A 25,553-nucleotide genomic window follows, 5' to 3' on the forward strand; every position below is an offset into this window, starting at 1 on the left:
CCAAATAAGTCAAGGGCTGAGGCACTTAGTTCTGCACAGATATTTTAAATTAATCTTGAAGCAATTTAAAAGGACTGTTTTCCTCCCCTGCCCCTCACCCAGCACATTTCTGTGGCAGCTGGGTCAAGCCTGAGCAGCATTTTCACCACTGACTCAATATCGAAATATTCCTGGGCTGCCCTCTTCCCATCGGCCTTTTACTCCCTCTGTTTTGTTTTAGATATTCTCTCCCCCACCCCTCCCCCTCTACACACAAGCATGCGCACACACACACACACACAAACACGTGCACAAACATGCATGCACATACATGTCTTTTTAAGGTATGAGCACAGATCCTAACTTACAGTCTGTGCACAGAATTCAGGGATCATGGATTCGAACAGGGAAAAAATACGCCTTTATTTTTACTCACCTCTAACTAAAATAGAGCATCCTCTTCAATTATGAACAGAGGCAACAAACTTCATTAATGTTACCAATACTTGGGCCTCTGACATCAATAGAAACACACACATTCTCATATCATATCAGGGTTGTTTGTCCTGAAATGTCAGTTTTGGTCATCACTACTTCAAAATTATGGTAGTTATAAGACTTCAAGTCCATCTTGTTGTTTAACATGTTCCTAAAGAAGTACATATGTTGCTATACTTAAAATTTTTAATAACTGTATTTCAATAATTATTTTCCAAGCCTATATGTTATTTTGTACATTTATAAATATTATTCTGAGAAGGGGTCCATAGGCTTCACCAGACCAAAGGGGTCCAGAACACAGAAAGGTTAAGAGCCCCTGCTGTCGTATGAGCATTAGAAGATGGGATCTGAGATTTTCCCTAGAGTCATCATGGGCCAGGGGACTCAGGGGCTAACCAGCAGCATTCAGTGGTAGCGTGAGGCAGACCCTAGGAGCGGTGGGATAGTAGGGTTATTGGATAAGAGCTTGGGTGGGCTTTGGAGACAGACAAAATACTGGCTCTGTCCAAATGGCAATGTGATCTTGGGCAAGCCATTTCATCTCTCTGAGCTTCCATTTCCTCCACTATGAATTAGGAATAATAATATACCATACAATTCTCATGAGCATGAATTGAGAGGATATATGTGTGGCAGCAACTACTGCTTGGCTGGCTGGCACCTGGCTGACTCTAGGTCAGCCTTCCCTACCTGGGGGCTTCTGGGGCTAAGGTATGTTATGTTGTTTTGTTTTGTTTCGGAGATGGGCACTGTCTGTGCCCTACGTGGGCTTCCCATTTCCTGAACTTGAAGAATGCAGTGAAGCACCTCAAACTCAGACACATCTAGGCAGACCTAAGTCCCCTACCTCCTCTTCTGTCCCAGCTCACTGAAACAGGCACTCAGGCCAGGATGCAAAGCAGATCTCCTGCCCCAGAGCAGCAGAGACCTCAAGTGAAAAAGAAATGTTCCAAACCTTTCCAACATTGGTCACAGGAGCCAAAGTACCTGCCTCTGGGTTTGCAGAGCAGCTGGCTCCTGACCTGGTTGTCTCTCCTCACTTGGATATGAGATGGGGATTCTGTAGTCCAAGTGCCCGCAACCCCAAATCCAGGCCAGGCCAGGGTCAGACCCAGGCTGCCCGGCCACTGGGCAAAGAGCCCTCAGAAAGGCCAGAGGAAACCTTGCAACTCCTAAAGTTGTGCAAAAACTCCTTTACATACATGTCTCTTCCAAACTCTGGCTTAAATGTTCAAAAATTCTGTTGTAGAAAGGGGCCATGAACTCTTAAAATTATACCTATTGATTTTCATGTGATTATAAATTATAAAAGATTGGAAAGCACAGAAAATTTATACAGAGAGATTAAAATCAAGCATAAGCCTTGCCCCTAGAAATCAAAACTATTAATACTGTGGTGAATTTTCTTCCAGCTATACTTATGTTAGCACGCTTACATAAACTGGGATCATAATTACATCGTTTTATATCCCGATTTCATCACTTAAACTACCTAGAGACATTTTCAACATGGGCTCTGAAAAGACACAAAACCATTATATCAGACGCTGTCTGTAAAACTCACAGGTTACTGAGAGTCATGGTATTCCTACGAGTGGTATTGTGCATTTAAATGTGTTATTCTCAGAAAACTGGTAGGAGAGCCCCTTTCACTCTTCTTAAAGTGCATGTAACAGTAAACTCTCTTCTTTAGCTTGGAGAGCATCTAGAGGAGATACTTTTGCATTCTCAGCAAAGAGGCACTGCATGGTATTTTCCTTTTTCACTTTCTCATATCTCCCTGATAAGGGGAAAGCTTTGAAAATTCACTGCTGGAAAAATATCTTGCTTGACAAAGTGTGCAGCAGCTGAGGGAAAACCTCCAGAAAGAAGTGGTATGGCAGGAAGAGAGCCCTGGACTTCAAATGGAAGACAGCTGGATTCCTGTGTCAAGTCTGCCATTGTGGCCCCAAGATCAAAGAACACCCACCACCAGCCACCTCAAAGGACCAAAGGGCTGCGTAGACTAAATGAGACTCTGTATGCGAAAGTGCTTTGTCAATAGTCAAATACACTGCAGGGCAATAACCGCTAAGTCATGTTGTTGTGGCTGGTAACAGCACTGTTACTTCTGTTGCTCAGCCGGCTTGAACTACGCACGGCACGCCCTGAGAGGGGCAGCGTCCAATGGTGCAAAAGCGTGGACTCTTTAGCCATGCTGCACCTCCTAGTTTGGCCAAGTTATTTAGCCTCGCAGTTTCTTCATCTGTAAAATGGGATGATGATAATACACCTGCTTCACAGGACTCTTGACAGATTAAAATAAATTAATTTATACAAGGAGCACAGAACAATACCTGGCACATAATAAACACTCCACAAGAGGAGCTTTAAAAAGTTGGACTAGCAGTCTCCGTCATTCTCCCTAGAAAGCTATGCATGCCCCCCACCCCAGCCCTGCTCAGGTTTGGCTGGCACCCTCCTACCTTTTCAGCATCCTGCTCGAAGAGCCGCAGCTGGAAGCACTGGTCCAGTTTGAGCTTGCGCACGTGCCACATCTGGTGCAGGTGCTGCCGGGTGGAGTGCAGCTTGTCCAGGAGGCTGGTGATCTTGGGCACCAGGCTCTGGAAGTCGGCGCTGCCCGGGATGCAGTTGCGCCCTGAGAAGCCGTCGCTGCAGCGGATGCACTGCAGCAGCCGCTGCCCCTCCCGGTCCAGCTCCTCCACGGGGGCCTTGAGCACCTTCTTCTTGAGCTGTGTGTGCTCGTCGATGAGCCGCCGCGAGCCCTCCACGTCCACGGGGAACTCCTTCCGAGCCAGCATCTCCTGCAGGTCCTCGAGGCGCGAGAGCAGGTGCACGGCGCTGTTGAAGAACTCCTCCAGGGAGAGCCGCAGCTCGATCCACTCCTCGTGGTTATACTCCAGCGAGCCGTCGAACTCCTCTGTCAGCTGGGAGGGGTCCACCAGCTTCGTGAGGCCCTCCACGGACACCATGCTCGTCTGGGAGGGGCAGACACAGAGAGGGAGACTCAGGGATGCTGGGGCAAGTCAGGGGAAGACCCCAGGGCAGCCGTAGGCAGAAGAGAGAAAGTCAAGGGCAAAGGCCAAGATAAGTCCGTATAATAATGACCACAGCCTGCCTGGGAAAGGGCAAATGGGAGAGTATGCAGCCCCCTGGTCAGCTAAGATCAGCAGTTTCAAAAGACCGGCTTACTGGTTCAAAGAGCCTCTCCACCTGCTCACCATTTGCCATTGAAGGGAAGACTGCCTTTATGTTCCTACTGCCCTCATCTTCCTCCTTCCCATCCCCAAGTCTGCCACAACACGGCTTAGGACGCTAGAATCAGAAGCTGGAAGAACAGACTGAATCTAATTTTAGAGGGTCTAGTTCTCAATAGCTTTAAAACCTAGGATATCCTCATGGTTGGATTAAGCAGTGTGGGTCAGTCTTGGGCTGCAAGGGTCTCAGAGGCGATCTTCCTGCCTCTTCCCACAAGCAGATGCCCTTCTCTGATGCAGTGAACAAACAGGGCTCGGGGGACAGGGAGCCTGGGCCCTCGGCTTTCTCTGAGCCCCACAGGCTCTTGGAGAGCAGAGTGGAGAATGTTTGTCTCCAGGACACAGAGCAGCAAATGACGGCACAGGCAACCACCCCGACGTACCAAGAAAGATTGTTTCTTTCCTACAGGATTTCTTGATTCTCTCTCCTGGAGAAGGAGAGGCTACTAGAGAAATATCTGGATTCGGGGTCCAGCCCTACACTTACTAATTGTGTGACCTGGGCAAACTAAGTTCGCAGAGCCGTTGTTTCGTCCTCTGTATAATGGAGATGGTAATGCTTTTCTCCTAGGGCTGTGCTGGAATTAAACTTGACAGTGTGTAAAGCACCGAGGGCACCAGCACGGAGCACGTGCTCAGTCCCTGTGAGGGCTCATCAGGATGATCTGAAGGCTGCATCCTTACTGGAACCCTTAAAAGCAGTTCGTCTCCCTCTGTCTTGCTGCTCTCTGAGCATCGCCTCCTGTTCTCCCTTTTCCTTCTATCTCCTTCCAAAGGCACAGGAAGGAGCTGCCTATGTCTCATCAGAGTCCCTTGGGGAGTTTAAAAAAACACTGATGCTCAAGCCCCACCCCTAGAAACTCTGATTTAGTTAGCCTGGACTGGAGCTTGGGCATGGGTAGTTTTAAAAGCTCCTAACGTGCAACCAGTGACACAAACCTCTGCCGATCTAGATCCCTGCAACTCAAAATGCAGCCCTCAAACCAGCAACATTGGCACCACCTGGGAGCTTATTAGAAATGCAGGATCTCAGGCCCCACCTAGACCTCCTGGGTCAGAATGTGCATTTAACAAGATCCCCAGGAGACTCTGTGCATTAAACCCTGACAAGCCCTGTGTTACAGCCCTTTCCCCTTTGAATTTGGCTCAAAGTTTACCACTTCCAGGAAGTCTCCCGTGATTATTCACTAATTATTCATTAAGTATCTGCCACTGAACAAGCCTGGACTCTCATCTCTGTAGCACCTACCATCTCGGTCTGCACTAAGTACTGCATCTGCTCTTTATAAAACACTGCTTCATAAATATTCTTCCGAGTTGGAAGCCCCCACCTCTGTCTCCTGCTCTTCTTGTTTAGGAGGCAAAGACAAGCTTGCTAAGTTTGGGGTGAAGGAGGTGCAGGGAGATGGGAAAAGCTGGGCAGCTACGCCGAAGCAAAAGTTTCAAGACTTGGAAAGATTGTTTCCAGTCGCTTCAGCTAATAAATTTATAGGCCTGTTGTCACCGCTTCTGTATAAACAAACCAAAAATACACAAAGCATTTATTTCCCTACAGGACTCCTAGCATTGGGAAGGGGTTCTGGGGGAGCATGAGAGTTAACTGTTTTTATACCAAGTCAAATTTCTCGTGTTATTTACACAGAGAACTGCCTCTCAGGTGGTCAGGTTGCTGTGTTCAAATCACAACCTGTTGGGGCCACCACCCCACACAAAGGCGCTCCCGGCCCCTGGGGACAAACGTCTGGAACGAGAAGTTGCTGCTAGATTAAGAGCAGCTCTGCCTTTCCAACACACACGTACACAGGGTTCGTCCTCTTGCAGATGGGGGCCAGAGTTCCGAGAAAGGAGAACAGCTCGGATTTGGCTGGAACAAAGGTTCCTAAATCATCGATTTAATGTGTTGTCATTAAAAATTCTCAGCGGACACATATGGCCTCTAGAAAAATCAAGTTAAAAAACATGTTTTCTCTGAGTATAAAAGTAATACAAAATTGTCAAAAGAAAGTAGAAAAACATAATCCAGCCACCTCAAATAAAGCACTGTTAACCATTTTCATGTATCTCTCAGTCTTCCTCTCCATATACTATACTCTTAAAAACCAATTTCAGATTATATTGCCCATACTGTTTTATAACATCTTTTTTTTCCCTAAATTTTAAAAAAATTTATTTATTTTATTTATTTATTTTTGTCTGTGTCGGGTCTTCATTGCTGCGCGTGGGCTTTCTCTAGTTGTGGCGAGCGGGGGCTACTCTTCGTTGAGGTGCGCAGCCTTCTCACTGCGGTGGCTTCTCTTGTTGCAGAGCACAGGCTCTAGGCGCACAGGTTTCAGTAGTTGTGGCACGTGGGTTCAGTAGTTGTGGCGCACGGGCTTAGTTGCTCCGCGGCATGTGGGATCTTCCCGGACCAGGGTTCGAACCTGTGTCCCCCACATGGGCAGGTGGATTCTTAACCACTGTGCCACCAGGGAAGCCCTATAACTTGTCTTTTGAAAAACAATATATCATGTGCATTTTTCAATGACACTGTTGTTCTAAATATGATTTTTAATGGCTTCATAGTATTTGTGTATTAATGTTGCCAAAATTAATGGATATTTAGGATATGAACTATACACATGTGCATGTATAGATATGCATACATGTAAATATTTGTGTATACATATGTGTATATTATTGCAAAAAACACTGTGATGAATATCCTTGTAGACATTTTTTGTTTATAGTTATCATTAGTTCTTCACCTTTCTGTTTTAATTTTTATATTAAAAATATTTTCCTAGAAGGAGAATTGAGAGATCAGTGGATATAAACTCTTTTTAAGGCGTTTGACCCAAATTACAAAGTTACCCCCCAGAAACAATTGCTCTGATTTACACTCACCAGTAGTAACAGGACTGCCTAATGACTCTGTGCCCTTGGGACAATCTCATGAGCCTCTTATTCCTTCTGAGACTCTCACTGGCAAGGCCACAGCGGCCAAGGAATCCTGAATTACCAGCCCCTGACATGTTGGGGATGGTAGGAAGGTGGAGAAGTACAGGTGAGAAATGGGTGGGTGGCAGAAGGGGAAGGAAAACGGGAGCTAAGAGAGAGGTCGGCCTCACCTCGAAGATGAATTTGGAGCTGCCAAAGTTGGTCTTCTGTTTCTGCCAGAAGTTGTCGGGTTTGATGATGAGGGCCACATGGATCTCGGCTGGAAAGGCTTCCTGCAGCGTCTTGAGGAGCGGCTTGATGAGGTCCCACTTGGAGCCCCGCATGTCGATGATGACGGTGAAGCCACGTTTGCACACGTCCTCACTGTGGGGAGGTCAGAGGTCAGGCACGGTCACTCAGGGCCGCTGAGACTTTGGAGTACACAGTCAAAAAGCATCTGGAAACCTGCATTCCTCTTTATCTGGACCAACCTTCCAACTTCACGCCAGGTCTCCTGGCTGCCTTCCAATCCAACTCAAAATGTACTGCCTCAGAAAACCTTTCGAGATTAACCCCATCTGACCAAGGGCATCTGCCTTCTCCCAGCACTTAGCAAGTAACTCAGCTTTCCCTGTAGTCAGTTGCACTTGTTGGGACGTTTACAGTTTCGGTATTCACTATTATGTTTGATTTTCTTTTAATTCTTGTCTCTCTCTCTTGCTCCTGGGATGAATCGTATGTTCTCCATTTGAATACAAGCTCTCTAGAGTCAGGGATGCTGCTGCCCTTAGATCTGCGATGGACAGTCCTTGGCATGAACGCTGTCCTTCCCCGGGCCCACGTCAATGGCAGCCACTGCTATGCTTTACCACTGAACCCAACCTGGGCCAAAGAATCTTTTTCAATAAAGGAGTCTAGGCCGATTCTACCGATTGATTAGAGATGGTACACAAGGTATTGATAACATCACTGTATTTAAGATGTATTACTTGTAGTTCAAATTGTATGTCAACTTTGAAAAACTCGGATTGCCGAGCCATGCTGATTACTCTCAGATGGCCAAGGGTGGGACTGCTTAGAACGGTGGATGTGGTCCCGTTGCCTCATGTACTTCCATTATAGGAGTCAGGGTATAAAAAGGCACATTTCAGGAAGTTAAGACAGGGGAAACTACTCTTGAAATCAAGGCCAAATGAAGTGACAGTGACCAACTTGAAAACCAGAAACTGATCGGGCTAAGTGAATCAAGATGTTGCTACATAACTTATTAAGTAGCAAAGTTTATTTAAACACTTGGACTTTATAACTCCTAAGAATTGAAAGAAAAAAAAAAAGATCAAAACAGTTATAACATCTCAATTTGGAAGAAAGTCTATGTTTTGGTAGTTAGAGGGCTTTCCTTCTATCCTTCATTTATTTAACCTGTGTATTTATTTTCTAACTCAAAATAGACTTTGGTTAATTCACATGTTTATATAAATACTGGTGTAGCATTTCCTTAGGTTGTTTGGCTTAATTTCCTATTACCCAGACTGCAGTAGCTTAAAGCCCTGTGCATGTTGCATGCCCCATAGTTGTGCACCACCGCCTACCAATCGCTTATAGCTACTGGAGGCAAGGCCACAATGGGAGGATTTAGGCTACAAAAGGAAACAAAACCCTGTTTCAGGCTTCATTCTCAAATCTCAGCCAGTGATGAAAATGTCACAGACTTCTGAAGAGACCACAGCTCCTGTGATTGTGTGAATGTCTCAAGCATAAGGCAGCTTACTGGGCCTCCCAGTTACACAGGAAACTCCCCAGGTGAGGAGAGACACTCTTTCCATTTCTTCTTGTTGACACAAAGGATTAGACTCAGCAAGGGGGAAAGCTGAGCCTTTTGTTTCTCCACAAATCCTATATCCCAAAGGAAAGGAGTTACCTCTTCTCCTTCTCTGACACTTATTGAGTCAGTAAGTGGCCAGTGTCTTCCATAAATAATTCTCTCTACCTTATTGTCTAAAAGCAACGTGCCTTTTGCTTAAATTACAGAATTTCTTTCCCATTATGAGAAAATACCCGGTAATTATATTAAAGTTAGAATATTCAAAAATCTGTATAAGAGATACTAATGGTAGGGATTTATAATACTCGGGCCTATTTCCTTCCAGTCTTTTTTGTACATGCAATTTGCATACCATATAGTGTTCTACCTTTCATTATAACACAGAATTGTTTCTCATGTCTAACATTTCTTTGGAACAGTTACATTTAATGACACATAGTCCATCTAATACCTACACCACAGCTTTTTTTTTTTTTTCTGCACAAAGTGTAAAGGGTTTTTTTTAATTATGTGTAACACAAAGTTATTTAAGTCAATAAATTTTTAAGGAATTTCACATGTTCTGATTCTTTCCACTGCCAATCACCTTAGTTCCTCCAAACTCATAATCTTCAAGATAAAGTAGCCCTTTCAAAAAGAAGTTATCGTGTGCGTCAGCCCACAATTCTTTTAGTTAGGCTTCTTTGATCTCCAATGAAATATGGACACACTTCAAAATTCCCCACCTGTAATCTTTGGGATCCAATTTCCTCAAGCGATTTACTTTAGGACCATGTTTAGGGTCAGGCGATGGATCTGCCTGGTTCTGAATTTGACACCCTCTAAAAATGTATTAGGTTCAAATCATATTCACTCCTAAGCCATCACACCCTAGAACAGCACAGATCATTGGGATACGCCAATCCCTAAGATAAAAAGTTTGTTAGGTTTTTTGTAGTTTACTTGGCAGCTCTGTCTTGCAGTTCTTTCCCACAGATCTAACAGGTAGTTCTATGAGTAAAGGAAACCACACAGTTAATCTATGAGGCGTTTCCAACACCACAGCTTTTTTAATCATCCTCATTATTGCTTCACAGAAGGGCACATCAGCTTATATATCTACCAGCAATGCTGAGAGTAGCCCCGCCGCCCCTCTACTGTATCCTCATCGGCACTAGTCACTGAATTTTTTAAATCTTTGCCAATTGTCCAAGAAGAATATGGCATTACATTTAAATTTGCGTTTCTTTGATTACTGGCTATAGCTTATTGGCCTATAAGAATGCCTTCTGTGACTTACCTGATCATTTCTTTTATCTATTTTTCTACTGCGATTTAATGGCTTTTCTCATTGGGCTTAGTTTCGTTTAGCCTGACTCACATTTGTTGCATACCCACTTATGCCAGGCACTGCACGGTGACTGGGGGCCTTCCCCTCCCTTAGAGATGACCGACTTCCTTGTTTACCTGCTCCTCAGGCTCCATCGCTGTTACCAGAATTGTGCTGACATGACAGAAGCCTGTCCCTAACAACAAAGAGTCACTGCTGCTACCAAGAGCTGGAGCTTGACTATCCCAGCATCTAAATGTGGTCATCAGGAATAGCTTACACTCTATTAACGAATGAATTCTGACAACTAAAAGAGAAATAAGGTACTAATACTCTCTAGGAAGTTCGCACTAGCTCAGGAGATGGGGAAAGAGGCCCAGGGGCTGAATGCTGAGAGATAACCTAATTGGCATCTTTCTGTGAAAACAGCTAATCTACCAAGGTGCTTTCTGTGTTTGGTTTGAAACAAGAAACATAGCTGGAGGAGGGAAAAGAACTTTTTTATCACATACTTATTGCGCCAGGGATGGTGGTTGGGCACTTGACATACGTTATTTCATTTTATCCTCATGATGGATAAACTTGGCATGGTTATCCCCATGTAAGAGACGATGACAATGAGGCACGGAATTTGCCTAAGGTCACATGACTGGTAAGTACCTAGCACAGAGTCAAAAGCAGGACCACTGACTCCAAAAGCCCAAGCTCAGGTCACTATATAATGTGACCCACCATGTTGCCACTACGTGTGGTGTTTTTGTGACTGGGTGTGGGGTGAAGGGTCATGATGAGGGGACGAGATTAGGGAGCTCATAGGAGATGGGGGAAATTAGGGCAAGGAATCCAAGTGGATGACCTCCACTCTGCAGTCTGCACAATCACAAAATCATAGAAGCAAAAGAGCATGGCATATTCAGAAAGTTCAAGTAATTCACTTTGGTTCAGGCACAGGGGCGAGAGGCAGAGAGTGATGAGGAACTGCTGTCTGAATGCTTCAGAGAGCCCTATTCTGGGCTCCGACCCTCCTCTTGCACACCCTCCCCTCAGGGAACGAGGACACTTGACAGAAAGAGACCACGCTGCCCCCATCCTTTTCTAGACCAAGTTCCTTGTACCTGAAACCCTAAAATTCTCAGCTCAAAGGTCTTTACCTACTTCCTGGGTCCATGTGTGCCTCTCTCCCAAGTCCAATTCCTCAAGGGTAAGGAACACCACCAGTATGAGCACCTCGGCCTGAGGGGCGGCAAAGAGCTGCTATTTGCAAGGATGTGGCTAAAACATGGATGTGCAACCGGGTGTCCACGTGCACGCATGAGGACCCCCGCAGCGGGAGACAGAGCTGGGCTGTGAGAAGGTAGGCAGAGCACGAGCTGAAGGCAGAGCTCCCTGTACTGCCAAGTTCTAGCATGGAACTCAGGAGTCCAACAAATCTGAATCTGAAGCTGGCCTCCTAGGTCGCTGTGAAGACATGTCTGTCAAGGTAGTAGGGTAGAACACATTTTATCTAACAGTTCGTTAGCTTGCTGTATTAATTTTCAATATTTAGACATAGGGTATGTGGGTTTCCATTTGTACTCTTGCCCTGTCCGGGCATTGCAACGGTAGAAGCAGGGCTTCCAGAGAAGAGGCAGGAGTGGAAGCAGGCCTCAAGTCAGGACGCTTCTTGTACGATGGCAGAAGCGGTGCATTTATCCTAAGGGCAATCAGGAACCACCGAAGGGTGTCATTCAGGGATGGAACATGGGCAGGTGATTTGGGAAGATTACCCTGCAGCTGTGCAGAGGGAGAGTAAACCAGAGTCAAGCAGACTGAGCAGGAGAACAGAAGCAGAGAAACCTCCTCCTTCGAACTAAAATGCCTCTTAAGTGAAGTCTTCCTTGGGCCACCCGATTTATAGCTGCAGCTGTCACCTAGCACTCCCTACCTCCCTTCCCTGATTTATTGGTCTCCTTAGGACTCATTACCATCTGGGTCATGTATTTTACTTATTCATTTATTGTCCATTTTCCCTCACTGGAAAGCAACCTCGATGAGGGCAGGGCTGTTTGTACTGATTTCGCTACCCAGTGCCCACAGTGCCTGGGCCAGGCTAAGACTCAGTACACTGAGGAAGAAGGAGTGGTAGTTAAGGGTATGCAATCTAGAGCCAACCCTCCTCGGTCTGAATCCCAGCTCCATCATTTACCTATCAAGAAACCTTAGGCAAGTTACTTTTAACCTCTGTGCCGTAAAATGTGAATAATAGTAACTACATTACAGGGTTACTTTAGAGGTTAAGTTTGTTAATACATATAAAGCACTTACAATGGTGCCGGGCACGGAACTGTACTACGTGAGTCTTAGCTGCTGGAGGAGACATAGTTGGTGTCCCCCCAGGGCCCCTTTATTGACCACTGTGCCCAGCTCCCCGCTCCATAAGTGTTGCAGCAATCAGCTTATGCCTGAGACCATGTCAGGAGACTTACCTTTGGCTGATGGGTGCACTTTTCCAAAAGATGCCTGGGCAGTTATACCCCCGCCCCAGGGGGGCCAGTGCTTCTCTCATACAGGGGTGCCTTTCCCTCAAGGCGGGGTAACTCTGAAGTGTGACTTATGCTCCAGGGCCTTCTCACTCCCCCAGTCAAGTCTCCAGCTAGACTTCATCTGAGACCACATCCTTGCTCAGTCCTGCCCCTTCCTACTCTGCTCCTCCAACTCCCTTAAGAGTCTCTCCTAAAGATCATGCCCTTAATAAATCATCTGTACCTGAATCCCTGTCTCAAGAAACACAGCCACAGTCATACATACATAAATTTCATACATATATGAAATTCTGAAGGCAATTTGAAATATAGTCTGGAGATTAAAAGAGGAATCTAGGTTGTAAATTTTGACTTGGGAGTCATACTGTGCCTGGCACATAGTAGGTGTTCAATAACATTTGCTGAATGAATAAATCCATGAACTGTGGCAGTAGATATGCACAGAAGTGGGTGAGATCATCCAATGAAGACAAGTAAGATGAAAAGAACCTTCTTCTGAGTCCAGAATAGAACTGATGGGCATATCAGTTTTAAGAGATGGGAGAAAACAGGAGATGAGCCTGAGGAACAAATGCAGAGAAGTTAGATAAAACCAGGAGAGGAGTGGAAAGGAAATCAGGGAGGAGAGGATTTCAGGGAGGAACTACAGCGTCAAATGATGCAGAGAGGTAGGTCATTAGCTGAGATGAGAACTATTGCACTTAGCAGCTAAGAGGTCTTGGTCTGGTTGGTCAGGGCAGTGTCAGTGGGTGCTGGGGCAGGAACTGGTGGAGCAGGGAAGCAGTCTTCGTGGTTGTTCTCTGAGATGATGGGAGGAAGTGTCAAGATCATCAGAGGTGGCATTTGGAGCACACCCTCCCCTGGCCCTGTCTCCCTGACTCCAGAAACAACCAGGGTCCACACCCTGCTCTTTGGCTACCCCCAGCCCCACAGAGGCTCCCCAGCCCCCCTCTTCCCCAAGCCTCCATGCCCCCAGACCTCCCTTCCTCTCACTCAGTGTGCTCACATGGGGAGCAGTTGCAGCAAACCAATTTACACTGGAACATACCTAACAGGCAGCCTTCCTTTTCCCTTTGGGTTATTTATCTTTTCAGTGATATTTCTTAGCCCAAATTAAATTTTCAAGGGCAGAATGTGCATTGTGTATGGTGAGGATGGGAGCACAGAAAGGTGAGGATTGGAGCAGCAGGCCTTCGAATCCACCTAAGGAGGGGAAAGGAGGGTGAGCGACCCTCTCCATCTCCCACGCCCCCTGATCTAGAGAGAGGAAGTCACTGCACCTTCCCCCCTGCCCCACTAGTTTCCCGACTGGGGCTTGAGACCTGGGCCCCCTTGGTCAGCTTCTCACCCTTTGTGATAAATTACGGTCCCTTCCAACTGTGAACTGTTTCATGGACTCTCAGGGGCTCCCGGGCCCAGGACATAATGTATACTGAGTGACTGGAGGCTTGACCAGATAGTTCTTGTACTCAGTTCTATACCATTTACTCTTTTTTTCATTACATGTCACTGGGGCCGTTTTCACTCAGCAAGCCCGTGTTACCTCGAAACAGCATTGGTGCCACTTTATGCCGATGCTTCTCAAACTTTACTGACTTCATCATCACCTAGGACCCTTGTTTAAAATGATGATTTCAGCAACCCCTTTCAGATATTCTGATGAAAATCAGTCTGGGATGAGGCCCAGGAGTCTCCCTAGGTGATCCAAGGACAACACCTAGACTCTCATAGGTGTGGTTTGTGAGAGTTTAATGACACACACTTTGTCTACATCAGATGAGGACTGGCATTAATAAACAGGAGGTAGCACACAACTGTGCAGTCAGAACAATGCTTGCAAGGTGGGCCAACAGCTTTGCTATACAGAAGTCTGTCAAAAATATTAGTGGGTTCCTCTCTCCATAGCCTCATGCTGTCTTGAAGGGAGTCATTTATTGCAAGCCCAGGCTTGTGGGAGTTCTGGCCTTGCAGTGCATTTCTCTGGTTCTTTTTGCAAAGACCGAGCTCCTCCTCTATGAGCCTAGAGAGACTTTCCCTGAAGGGCCAGGTGGCTGCCCTCCCCAACATAGCCATCTGTGCTCAACCAGATGCCCGCTGGAGACCTGCCTTCCCGAGCTTCCCTCTCTACTTCTAAATCGCCATGAAATTACTATGGACTTCCCGCTTCTTATCATACTCCTGACCTGGCAGCCTCATTTAAACTTCCGGGCAAGTTCTGGGTGCCTCTCTGGGTCCCTGTGGGTCCTGCCCACATCTGATGCCCCAGAGTCATCTCCTGACCCACTGGGCTGAGAATTCTGTGAGGACGGTCCCAGGTCTGGAGGGCCTCCATGGTGGACAATGAGGAACCAATGAATAGGCATGTCATCCCTGACCCTTTGCACTCCTAGCGGCGCCCCCCCATGCTAGCAGAGATCACAGTTTAGCAGCCCACCATTAAACCCAGTCCCCCAAAGTGGTTTTATTACATATAGTTGTTACTGTGGTTTATAACACTTTCAAGTGCCTTTGGAGGAAGCCTTCAAGTGCCTTCATTCACATACTCACATGACCTGTCTGCTTGTTGGCCTGTGGATTTGCCTCCTCTGTCTTAGCCGCTGTTATTTCCCAGTCCTGTTTCACACATTAGAAGACTCAATGGCCTTAGCTCAGGGAGCAAGGATTAAGGTACCAGTGTTTCGAGCTAAAGGTTGCTCTGGGACCTGGACAGCAGGGCAGAGTACCTGTTGGTGACAACCCCAGGCCAGGGCTTCACCCTGGGTTACAGGTCTGGCCTCAGGGACCCGAGTACCACTTCCCTGCTCCCTCAGCTCCTCCCCAGGTTCCTGGCTCAGTGAAGCTCAGATCATCTCTCTGGGATCCATCCAGGCCACATCAGTGAACCACACTGGATACTTCCCATTATCATCTGGCTAAGGGGTCAGATTCAAATGCCACCTTCTCCCTGGGGTCTTCCCTGATCTTCCCCTTGCCAAAACAAACAGCATATTATCCATGCCTCTATTAACATCGTTATTAGTCCTGATGTAGTGTTATGGCCTCTCATCCCTCTATGCCTGTAGGCTTGCCCACCTCAACCCCATCTTTGCCTAGACAACTTCTACTCACAAAGCTCAACTCACATGCCTCTTCCTCCAAGGAGTCTCTCACTGATAGACCCCTGCCCCATCCCACTCCATCCCCACTGGGATAAGGGCTCTTCCCATGCACTGCCATAACCTTGTGCTTACTCTGCATGGCAGCTATCATGTGTGGGGGAACTACAGCCAGGCTCTGGCTGATCAATTTCTGTATCCCTTACAGGGATTTATATGCCTTCATGATGAGAGCCTAGTTATGAAGGGGCTTCATAAATAATATGGTGTCATATAATAATATGACATAAATAATATGGTGTCCTATAAATATATTATCCATTAATTCATTAATTTATTCATCTAACAAATATTTATTGAGCACTTACTTTGTGGCTGGCCCAGTGCTAGGCACTAGCGGGAGAGATGGACACAAGACATTAGCTAGATAAAAAGAATAAATGCAAATTGTGATAAGTCTTAACAACTTATCAGGTGGTCAGGCCACTATGAGGAGATGACATTTAAACAAAGACCAAAACTATGAGAAGGACCTAGTTAAGGGAACGCTGTAGAAAGAATAACGCAGGCAGAGGGAACAGCCTATGCAAAGGTCCTAAGGTGGAAAAGAGCCTGTATGGGGGCTGATTCTCCATTACAGTACGGAAGTGGGGCAGTGAAGTCATAAGCAAGCAGGAGACCAGCAGCCAGACCTGGCTCTAAATCTTGAGGAGCTCAAAACCTTAAGCTGGAGAGAAATATAAAACGAGAGCCAAACTTGGAGTGGCCATTTTCTTAAGTTAAAATTGGACATAAACATATATTAATGATAAAGCTAATCTTATTGAGCACATGAGAATCTATGCCTGCTAAGTGTTTTATATGCATCATCTTATTTATTCCTCACATGAAACTCACAAGTAGCTGCTCTTATTATCCCACCCTACAGTTAAGGAAACTGAGGCCAAGAGCGGTTGAATAACTTGCTAAAGTCACCAGAAAAAGGTAAAATCATATTTGAATCTAGTCTGATTGCAGTATCTGTCATGCTACCTTGCCTCAGAGAGAAACAGAATGCTTGAGCCTGAAGAAACTTTAAAGCTTACTCCTGCTAATCCTTCATTTCAGAGCCGAGGGCAGCAAATTCCAGAGGAAGGAATTTGCTCAGAGTCACACAGTTGGGTGGATGTTTTGGGCCATTTGTGTCAGACATCCAGTTGTCAATCTGCCCATTTCAGGTCTTCTATTAAGCCACAAGAACTCTGGAACTGAGACATCAAATAATCTGGTTTGGAGGCTCAGGGTATACTGTTTTGAGTGCTAATGCTCCTTCCCAAGGAATGAGGAAATCCTGTTCACTCCAGCAGCACAGAGATGGCCTGACCCCATTTACCCCAAATCCTGTGATGCCATCTGAGATTTACCCCATATCTATGAATGTCTGGCAGATTCTCACTTGAAACAGCTGTTGAAATAAATGTAACATCGATCCATCCTGGTGGCAGGTGTGGGAGCAGCGATCAGCAATGAGCACCACGCCGGCAGACCAGGGGAGGGGGCAACGAGGGTTTCTGCTTAGTGTGTGCTGCTGGGGGCTGCTCAGTTGGTACTAGTTGTGGGGTACAGGGTGTCAGAATCCTAGTGTTGGGGGCCCGGGAAGGCCCAGCACTTGGGCAGTGATGGAGCAGAAGTAGCTTTCAAATCAGACCTATTCACTAAGTAGTCCAGGGAAGGAGACAAACTGAACACTGGGGTAGAGGGCTGGACTTGTCGCTGAGGAGTGAGCGAGGGACAGCAAGGACGAGACAGATGGAGGACTTCCTGCTGCACGAGGGCAGCAGGGCCCTGCCACACACAGCTCCGCCCCCCCAGGAGCAAAGAGGCCCAGCAATGCAGGATGACCTGGGGGGATGATGAAGAAGTCTTACCACGGTGTGTGGACAGTTTACCACAAGCAAACAGAAACCAGAAAACTGCAGAAGGAAGAGTAGCCCCAAGAAGTCGCCCACTTCGCACTTTCTCTAGAACTGTGCTGTACCCATGTCTCCCTGAAAACATTTTATGAGCTGAATTCTCCATTCAGAATTTGAGGAACAAAAAATGTCCTTGGAGTTCTGAGGAGAAAACGATGCCCTGACCCATTTGTGCCCGAGTTCTCATGCCATTCTCAGGCCATGGGGAGTCCATGGCTGTAGGGTCCAGATTTTGTTTCGATACTTTGTCCATCACACTGATCTGTGTTAACCTGTTTTCTGCTCCTTCATGCTATTTTTTTTTTAACATCTTTATTGGAGTATAATTGCTTTACAATGGTGTGTTAGTGTCTGCTTTATAACAAAGTGAATCAGCTATACATATACATATATCCCCATATCCCCTCCCTCTTGCGTCTCCCTCCTACCCTCCCTATCCCACCCCTCTAGGTAGTCACAAAGCACCGAGCTGATCTCCCTGTGCCATGCGGCTGCTTCCCACTAGCTATCTATTTTACATTGGGAGTGTATATATGCTCGTGCCACTCTCTTACTTCGTCCCAGCTTATCCTTCCCCCTCCCCGTGTCCTCAAGTCCATTCTCTATGTCTGCGTCTTAGCAGCTCTCTGCTAATTGCCCCAAACCGTACCACACCCACTTTCTCAAACAACAAGAAATCAGCAGGAGGTAAAGTGTTAAGCCACATTAGCACCTGCTTTAAGCTTTCTACTTGTATAATCAGAAGCAGTAAAAACAAGCTGGAGGAGGCAGTGCCTTATAGAGAAACATTCTCGAGGGAATGTTGTGTGGTGAGTGAGTGAGAGTTCAGTCACGCAGACAGTCCTCAAACTCATCCTGCATAACGTGGAGGCTCCTGTTTGGCTGGATGTGGAACAGAGAAGCGGGGGGTTCAGAGGGGTGGGAGGGCTCCGGTGCCTGTCCTGTACCTCTTGGCAGGCTCACACATGACTGTCCACCATCAGCTGGCTTTCGGTCATGAGGCCATTCAGCTACCATCAAACCCTCTTCAGGAGCCATGTTAATCCATCCAGAGGCATTTGTATGTTTCGTTTCCTGTTTTTTGTTTTGTTTTGTTTTACTGGAAGACACTCTCTGTCTACTTTTCCAGGTCATGATTATTCCAAACAATTTGTGTCTTTTCTACTCATTTAACAACACATCTTTTGCCTCTGTACCTCTGACCTGTGATACCGGGGCTGGGGGGCAAAGGTCAAAGCTGATCCTTTATCCTAGATTGAAGCCTCAATCCCTTCTCTGTAAAGTGGGGAAACTCTGACTAATTGGTCTGGGGTTCGGGCTCAGCATTGTTTAAAATTTCCCTGGTGATGTGAACATACAGCCGTGGTTAGGTGCCACTACAGTAAAGGTTCTGGAGATTTCCTTGCCCATTTCCAGGTCTAGGATCTCCCCCTTGCCTGTTCCCCACCCTCGACTTTACCAGAAGCAAACCCAACTCTTGCCCAGTCAGCGTGCCAGGGAGACCGCACAATGGAGTCCAAGTTAGGAAGGTTTACATTTCCCACCGCTTTAAAGTCTGCTGCCTAATTCCACCCAAATGAAGCTGTTTAAACAAACAAATTAAAAAACTCTGATTACAATTGTGCCAGGGGCAAGCATGTGGCTGATTCTCTTTTGTATCACTGGACAGAGTGTGGTAAAGACTCAGGCCCCAAGATTATTCCTGAATCCCAAGTGTGGCCGTAAAGCGACAGGTCCGTGGCCTAAAAAACACAGCAGGACTTCTGCACCCAATACTGACTTGGGCTCAATGCCATCTTTAAACAAAACACTTTCTAAAAATCAAGAACCAAAAAAGCTCTGAAGGAACAAAGATTTGCCATCCTGAAGATAGTCAAAGGAGCATGCCACAGCCTGAAGGGAGCTCCCAAAGAGGGTTCCAGAAATGGGCCGGCTGATGCAGCACCAAGGTAAAAGGATGCAGCCTTCCAAAGGAAGGTTCCCATCAGGGCCAGCCTGGTCAGCTGCATATAAACCCTGGCGTGTGTTAATCCACCAGGTTGTTACCTTACAGTCTCACAGATTCTGAAATACAACTCCCGTTCACCAAAGGAAGAGACCTGCTTTCTAAGCCAGACTGGCCTGGGGCAGAGCACTTGGAAGGAGCTACTCTCAGCTAGGAGAAAAGGAGCTTGGAAACTCGGGAGAAGGACCAGAACCATTGCTCCTAGAAGTCTGGGGTTGGCTGGCCAGAGAGGGCAGGTGGCAGAGGGTTCAGGGGGCTGAGATGGAAACTCACATATCCATTTCCCAACCTCAGCCTCCTGTCCTATTTCCCACCCTCCTTCACAGAGCTGTCCGTCCCTTCCTTCTAGGGCATTCAGAACATGAAACAGAAATGAAACGGAAACCAAAGCAGCGAGGGAAAGAAAGAATGAACGGAAACCAAAAACCACAACCTCTCCACACAGCCTTTCCTCTGCCCTCCCCACACCAACCCCAGGGCCATGCTCCTCTGGCCTTCACCATCTGCCCCTTCTTTCCCATAGTCAGGCCAGGTGAAAAACCAGTCATCTTTTTAACTGTAAAAAAATGTCATTATAATCACTGCTCATACATCTGTGAGTAGTAGACCAAAGACTGAATCCACATTCCAAAGACTGTAACCTGTCTAACCACAGTGTCTCAGTTACCCCAGCTATAGAACACAGGGAGCTTTTCCAAAGCCGGGAGACAGAGGAGAGAGAAGAGAGCTGACCCAGGAGAGGCTGCCACAGTGTGCCGTGTACCAGGGACACCTTGCTCGCTGCAATCCCTGTTGCCATCACCACTCTTTCTCCTCCTCTCGCTGCATCCCCACCTCGCCTCACCCTCTCACGGGGATTCCCCCTTCTCAGCCGGGCTCCGGTTTCCTAGCAGGGCAGGTGGAATCCTCATTAATAAACCGCACACTTCCTCCAGGAAACAATCTTTGGTCAAAACTGCCTGCGCACACCGTCTCTCCTCCTCCTCCCTAAGTAACGGTCACGTTCTTGAGAGCCCGCTGCTATTTGCCTGCACACACAGACACATGCCCTAATAAACCACCAACGCAGACACCGTCAGCTGCCCTCACACGCACCCTCGGGGCCAGGCCCGCTGGGCTTTGCCAATGCAGGAGCTCTGCTTTGCGCAGAGCAGGTGATCTCACCCAGGAGCCAGCCTTCCTGCCTTCTGACACCAGTGAGGGTCCCTGTGATTTCCATGGTGGAAAACCCTGTGAAGGCTCAGGCACGGATGCAAACCTGAGAGCAGCAAGGGAGGTCGAGGAGAGCCAACGGAGAAACCCAAGGGAGGGGGACATGCTTGGAATTTAAACGAAATGTGAAGGGCTCCAACGGGCCTTTGCCCACACCCACAGCTAGCTCAGAGGCCCTGAGAGCTTGTGGGTGAGTGGACAATCCCTCCACGTAAGACCCCAGGGAGGCCCTGACCCCACTGCATGCTGTTCTGGGGACCACCTGCTGGCCCACGGGTCCTGTCCATGTTAGGCGGAAGAGTGGGGTTACAGCAACCAGCCCCAGCAACAGCACTGGCCAGCTGGGTGGCCCTGGGCATCTCAACACACTCTCTGGACAGCATTCCACCCTTTTAAAGTGAAGGGGTTGGCTTCACTGACCTCTACAATCCCTTCCTGCCTCAAGCTCCAGGATTCTAATCCATCTACTTCTTTTAAAATTCAGTTCAGATTATACATCCAATAAACTGTCTCTGATGACATCCACTGAACTGCTATGCTTCTTGAACAACTGCCTGGAAAACGTTTAGTTCGTTTTCTCCAGTGGGTCCTAGAACCTCCACTAGACTGCAAGCTTTCCCAAGGGCAAGAACTGGGACCCCTCATTAGTCTGCAAGTTCAGCCTGACAAAACCAGAGGATTATTTGACCATTATCTCTAAGTGGATGTGTATGTAAGAACTAAACAGTTGTCCCATCTATGCACAGAATTAAATCTGGACCGATTTGCAGGCTCCCTAACGGAGCACTCCATCCCGCTCTGCGCTAGGTCAGGGGGAGGAGTGGTTCTTGCCTTCCTCCGGGTCCAAAACAGGGAATTTCTCTTCAGCAAATAAGTTCTGAAGCCTGAGTTTCCTGCAAAGGAAAATAGCCTGCAGTCTGGAGATGAGACGACAGTCTCTTCCGGGACAGGGAATCAGGGTGGAGAGTGTCACAGCACGAGGTTCAGACCTTGCCTCGGGTACCAGGCCAAGACGAGTTCCTGCACAAAACCTGGCATACAAATTGCTAGCAATGGAAACAGATGAAATTCCAGCTCAGGACTGCACGGAACAGTCTGAGACAAGAGGGAGAAAAATGTCTTGGTTTTAGCGTTTTTGAATAGTTCTCAAAACCAAGGCTGGTCTTTGCTTGACCTAGAATGAGGCAGGGGGTGGGGGGAGAGGAGGGAGGCTCTGAGAGAAAGGGAAAGAGGTAGTAGGACCATCAGGATGCACACTTGGATGATGTCAGTAAATGACTCAGAAAAACATTTGTCCTAGCTGAGTCACGGTGGCTCTGACCAAGTGCTCCTGTCTGGGTTCCGGAAGAAACAGGACTGGCTGTCACACTTGCTCAGTTTAGAAACAGGAATACTTCTCCTCGGTGAGACAATTATTACATACTCAAGTATTAAACGTTATTTAATATTTACTACAGTTGTCTAGGAAAGATTATATTAAACCCATTTTGTAGTTGAGGAAAAATAATTGTCACTTAGTGGTTACTTAAGTTTAAATGTTTCAATAAAAATTCGAAAAGTAAAGCCTGGAAAATCTAAGGTCTAGTGAGGAGAGAGCAGAATATTACCATTTGGAGCCTCTCACAAAACCCATCTGTATCTTCCAGGCAGCTGAGTACTCCACCACTTGGTGGCAGCATACCTAAATTGCCAGAAGTATACGTACTTGATAAAGGCAGTCTCAACAAAACTAAAGCATCATAACATGAAGTGTCAGCATCCAATATATGCCAAAAAACATACACAACCCCAAACACCAGTGAGGGGCACATGATAGAACCTAACCAATGACAGGTGAAGAGAAATACAAAACATGCTGAAAATAATTACCTAATGGGGGAGGGAGAAACAACCCCACATCTGGAACCCACCAAGTGAAAAACATACCCTCTTCCCTAGTGCCAGGCTATCTCTCCAGTATCCATATTCAGGGAACTCCCTCATTTCCAATATTCCAGCCAAATGAATCTGAACTAAATTTAAATCATCCTGATTCTCCAGCAAGAATTCCTGAAAGACCTGAATATACTGGGACTTATATCACCAGCAATGCTGAAGTTTACCTAATCTAAGTGGAACCAAAAACATCAGCTTCCTAATCAGCCTGTTGTTGGTGAGCCATAGACTTCAGAAGCCTAAACAAGAAAGTAAATGACCCCACCTAAGCTTTAGAGGCTCGTTCAACATTGCTGCCCAGAGACAAACTCCAAGGAGACCCAACTTTCTCAGTGGAAGGCAGATAAGGACCTCAGTTCAGATAAGAGCAGAGGAGATTAACAACTACTTTGTGCCAAGCCAGGAACTATTACACAACCAGCCAAGGAGCTGAAATACACCCAGAAGCAAAACTAAAGATTCACCAAGGGCAAAAAACAATTAAGTCTTTATAGATTTATCAGATCTGTACCTTAATGTATGGTTCCCTTTAACATCTCTATTAGTTTAGGCAAGTGAAAGGAATCCTACCCTGGAAGACCCCAAAGGGCAGTGGCCAATTCCTCTACTCTTTCAAATCCAGGGTCAGGTTTAGGCGCATAACATATGGCCCTAAATTAGGGTTCTTGATGATGGTAATGACAATGTTTGCACAGTGGGTTCTGGGCAGTAAGGAGCATATAAACTTAAATTTGAAGAAATATAAAGACTTGGAACTCTATGGCAAGACATACTGGAAGTATAAATTGGGAAATTTGGAAAGAAATGTGGCGATGTGTATCACTAGCCTTAAAAAAATCCATGATTGCCACAAATCTATCCCAAATAAGCCATTTAAAATGTAGACATGGCTTCCCTGGTGGCGCAGTGGTTGAGAATCTGCCTGCTAATTCAGGGGACACGGGTTCGAGCCCTGGTCTGGGAGGATCCCACATGCCGCGGAGCAACTGGGCCCGTGAGCCATAACTACTGAGCCTGCGCATCTGGAGCCTGTGCTCCACAACAGGAGAGGCCGCGATAGTGAGAGGCCCGTGCACCGCGATGAAGAGTGGCCCCCGCTCGCCGCAACTAGAGAAAGCCCTCGCACAGAAACGAAGACCCAACACACCCAAAAATAAATAAATTAATTAATTAATTTTTTAAAAAAATGTAGACAAAGGGGCTTCCCTGGTGGCGCAGTGGTTGAGAATCTGCCTGCCAATGCTGGGGACACAGGTTCGAGCCCTCGTCTGGGAAGATCCCACATGCCGCGGAGCAACTAGGCCCATGAGCCACAATTTACTAAGCCTGCATGTCTGGAGCCTGTGCTCCGCAACAAGAGAGGCCACGACAGTGAGAGGCCCGCGCACCGCGATTAAGAGTGGCCCCCACTTACCGCAACTAGAGAAAGCCCTCGCACAGAAACGAAGACCCAACACAGCCAAAAATAAATAAATAAATAAATAAATAAACCCAAAAGTTAAAAAAACAAAAAACAAAAAAACTAGCACGGCACATATTTCTAAAAAAAATGTAGACAAATGTTCACAAAAAAAGAAGTTTACTGAGAGTTATTTACAGCACTGAAGTTTTAGAAATGACTTAGATGTCTAATGATAGGGTTAATTAGAATATGGTGTATCCCAAGATATACTATTATGCATAAAAAGTTTTTAATGTTATGAAAATATTCTTAGGGTATAATATTAAGTGGAATAAAATAAGAAGCAAAATTAAATAACCAATATGATTCAATTCTGCTTTTAAAAATCTCCAAAGGAAAAATATAGGAAGGAAAAATGTCAATATATTAATTATTCCTATTTCTAGAGGTTAGAGTTACAAGTGGCTTTTTAAAATTCTTTCTAGTTTCTGCATTTATTTTCCATAATAAAGAAATATTTTTCTACTTTGAAAAAGAGACCAAGACTTTATCACACTATTAGGCATATATATTCATTCATTCAGTATTTATTACAAGTCTGCTAGGCGATACTGATCTTATTTCTATTACTACTATTCTACTAGCTCTTATCCTAACCTTAACCATCACCCTAACCTTGACTTTGACAAAGCTGTGCTAGAGACAATAAAGGACAAGTGACAAAACAAGGTCCCCACTGCCAAGCAAGGAAAGGGAAAGAAACCACTGTTTGCCACCAGCCCGTGCTGTGTGCTGAGTCCTAGGCTAGGTACCTTACCTGTGTTCTCTAGTAATCCTCACTAACGTTGTGTCTGGTTATATCTCTATGCCTATTTTACAGGCGAGGCAATTTGTCAGCTGCATGCACATTTCTCCTCCTACAGGGGAGGGTTCAGGGGTTCATTCTTCCTGGACTGGAATCCCCTGAATAATTTCCAGGATCAATATTTGTCCTCAAGGCCACTCTTTCTTCCTCTATTAGTCCACAGTTCCACTCCCACCAAGTCAGTGGCAATGTCCAAAGTCCCTTCTAAGGGTCACATTGAAGATGCATGTGAAGAAAAAACAACACACCCTCTCCAACAGGAATCCTTTTGTCCAGTGCTGGGTCCTTGATTTATCACCTAAAGGCGTTTACTGGAAGCATTTCTGGAATAATGAGTGCTGCTTCTCATAGTTACTTCATGACCACATGGTTTCCGCCTCTGATTGTCCAGGTTATTGTTCTCCAGGGAATCACAAATGCTTGCCTCTGCAAGTGAAGCATCACAGCTGGCTCTCCCCACTCTATACATACATACACACACACACATGCACGCACACACACACAGTTGCTTTTCACAGGGTTTCCATGAGTCCCTCTGGCTGGCCCCTCTGCCTCAGAACTGCACCAGCATAGACACAGACCCGCCAAGTCCAGCACTGGCATGGTCAAGGAAGTAACCTAACTTCAAAATGCCTATCAGCTGACTGCTGAGTAATGCCAGAATTGTGCTTCTGACGCCAGAGCAAGGCAAGATCGAACTAGGCAGGTGGCTGAGTGAAAGAAACATCTAAGACCCGAGGAAACAGAACAGGATGAGCCCCCTAGAATACAAAAGAGA

General features: G+C 46.4%; 1 protein-coding gene and 1 pseudogene across 1 annotated transcript in view; both read right to left on the reverse strand.

Annotated features, from left to right (window-relative positions):
- Positions 1-25,553, reverse strand: part of KALRN (kalirin RhoGEF kinase) — a 605,233-nt gene that overhangs the window by 377,456 nt on the left and 202,224 nt on the right. The window contains exons 4-5 of the mRNA XM_057544931.1: positions 6,845-7,037; positions 2,946-3,458 (exon numbers count right to left, since the gene is read on the reverse strand). Of these exons, the coding sequence (XP_057400914.1) occupies positions 2,946-3,458; positions 6,845-7,037 (706 nt within the window). The remainder of the gene's footprint in view (positions 1-2,945; positions 3,459-6,844; positions 7,038-25,553) is intronic.
- Positions 9,428-9,542, reverse strand: LOC114236905 (small nucleolar RNA SNORA18; annotated as a pseudogene).

Source organism: Balaenoptera acutorostrata, chromosome 4 (assembly GCF_949987535.1).
Source record: "Balaenoptera acutorostrata chromosome 4, mBalAcu1.1, whole genome shotgun sequence".
NCBI classification, from domain to species: Eukaryota; Metazoa; Chordata; class Mammalia; order Artiodactyla; family Balaenopteridae; genus Balaenoptera; species Balaenoptera acutorostrata.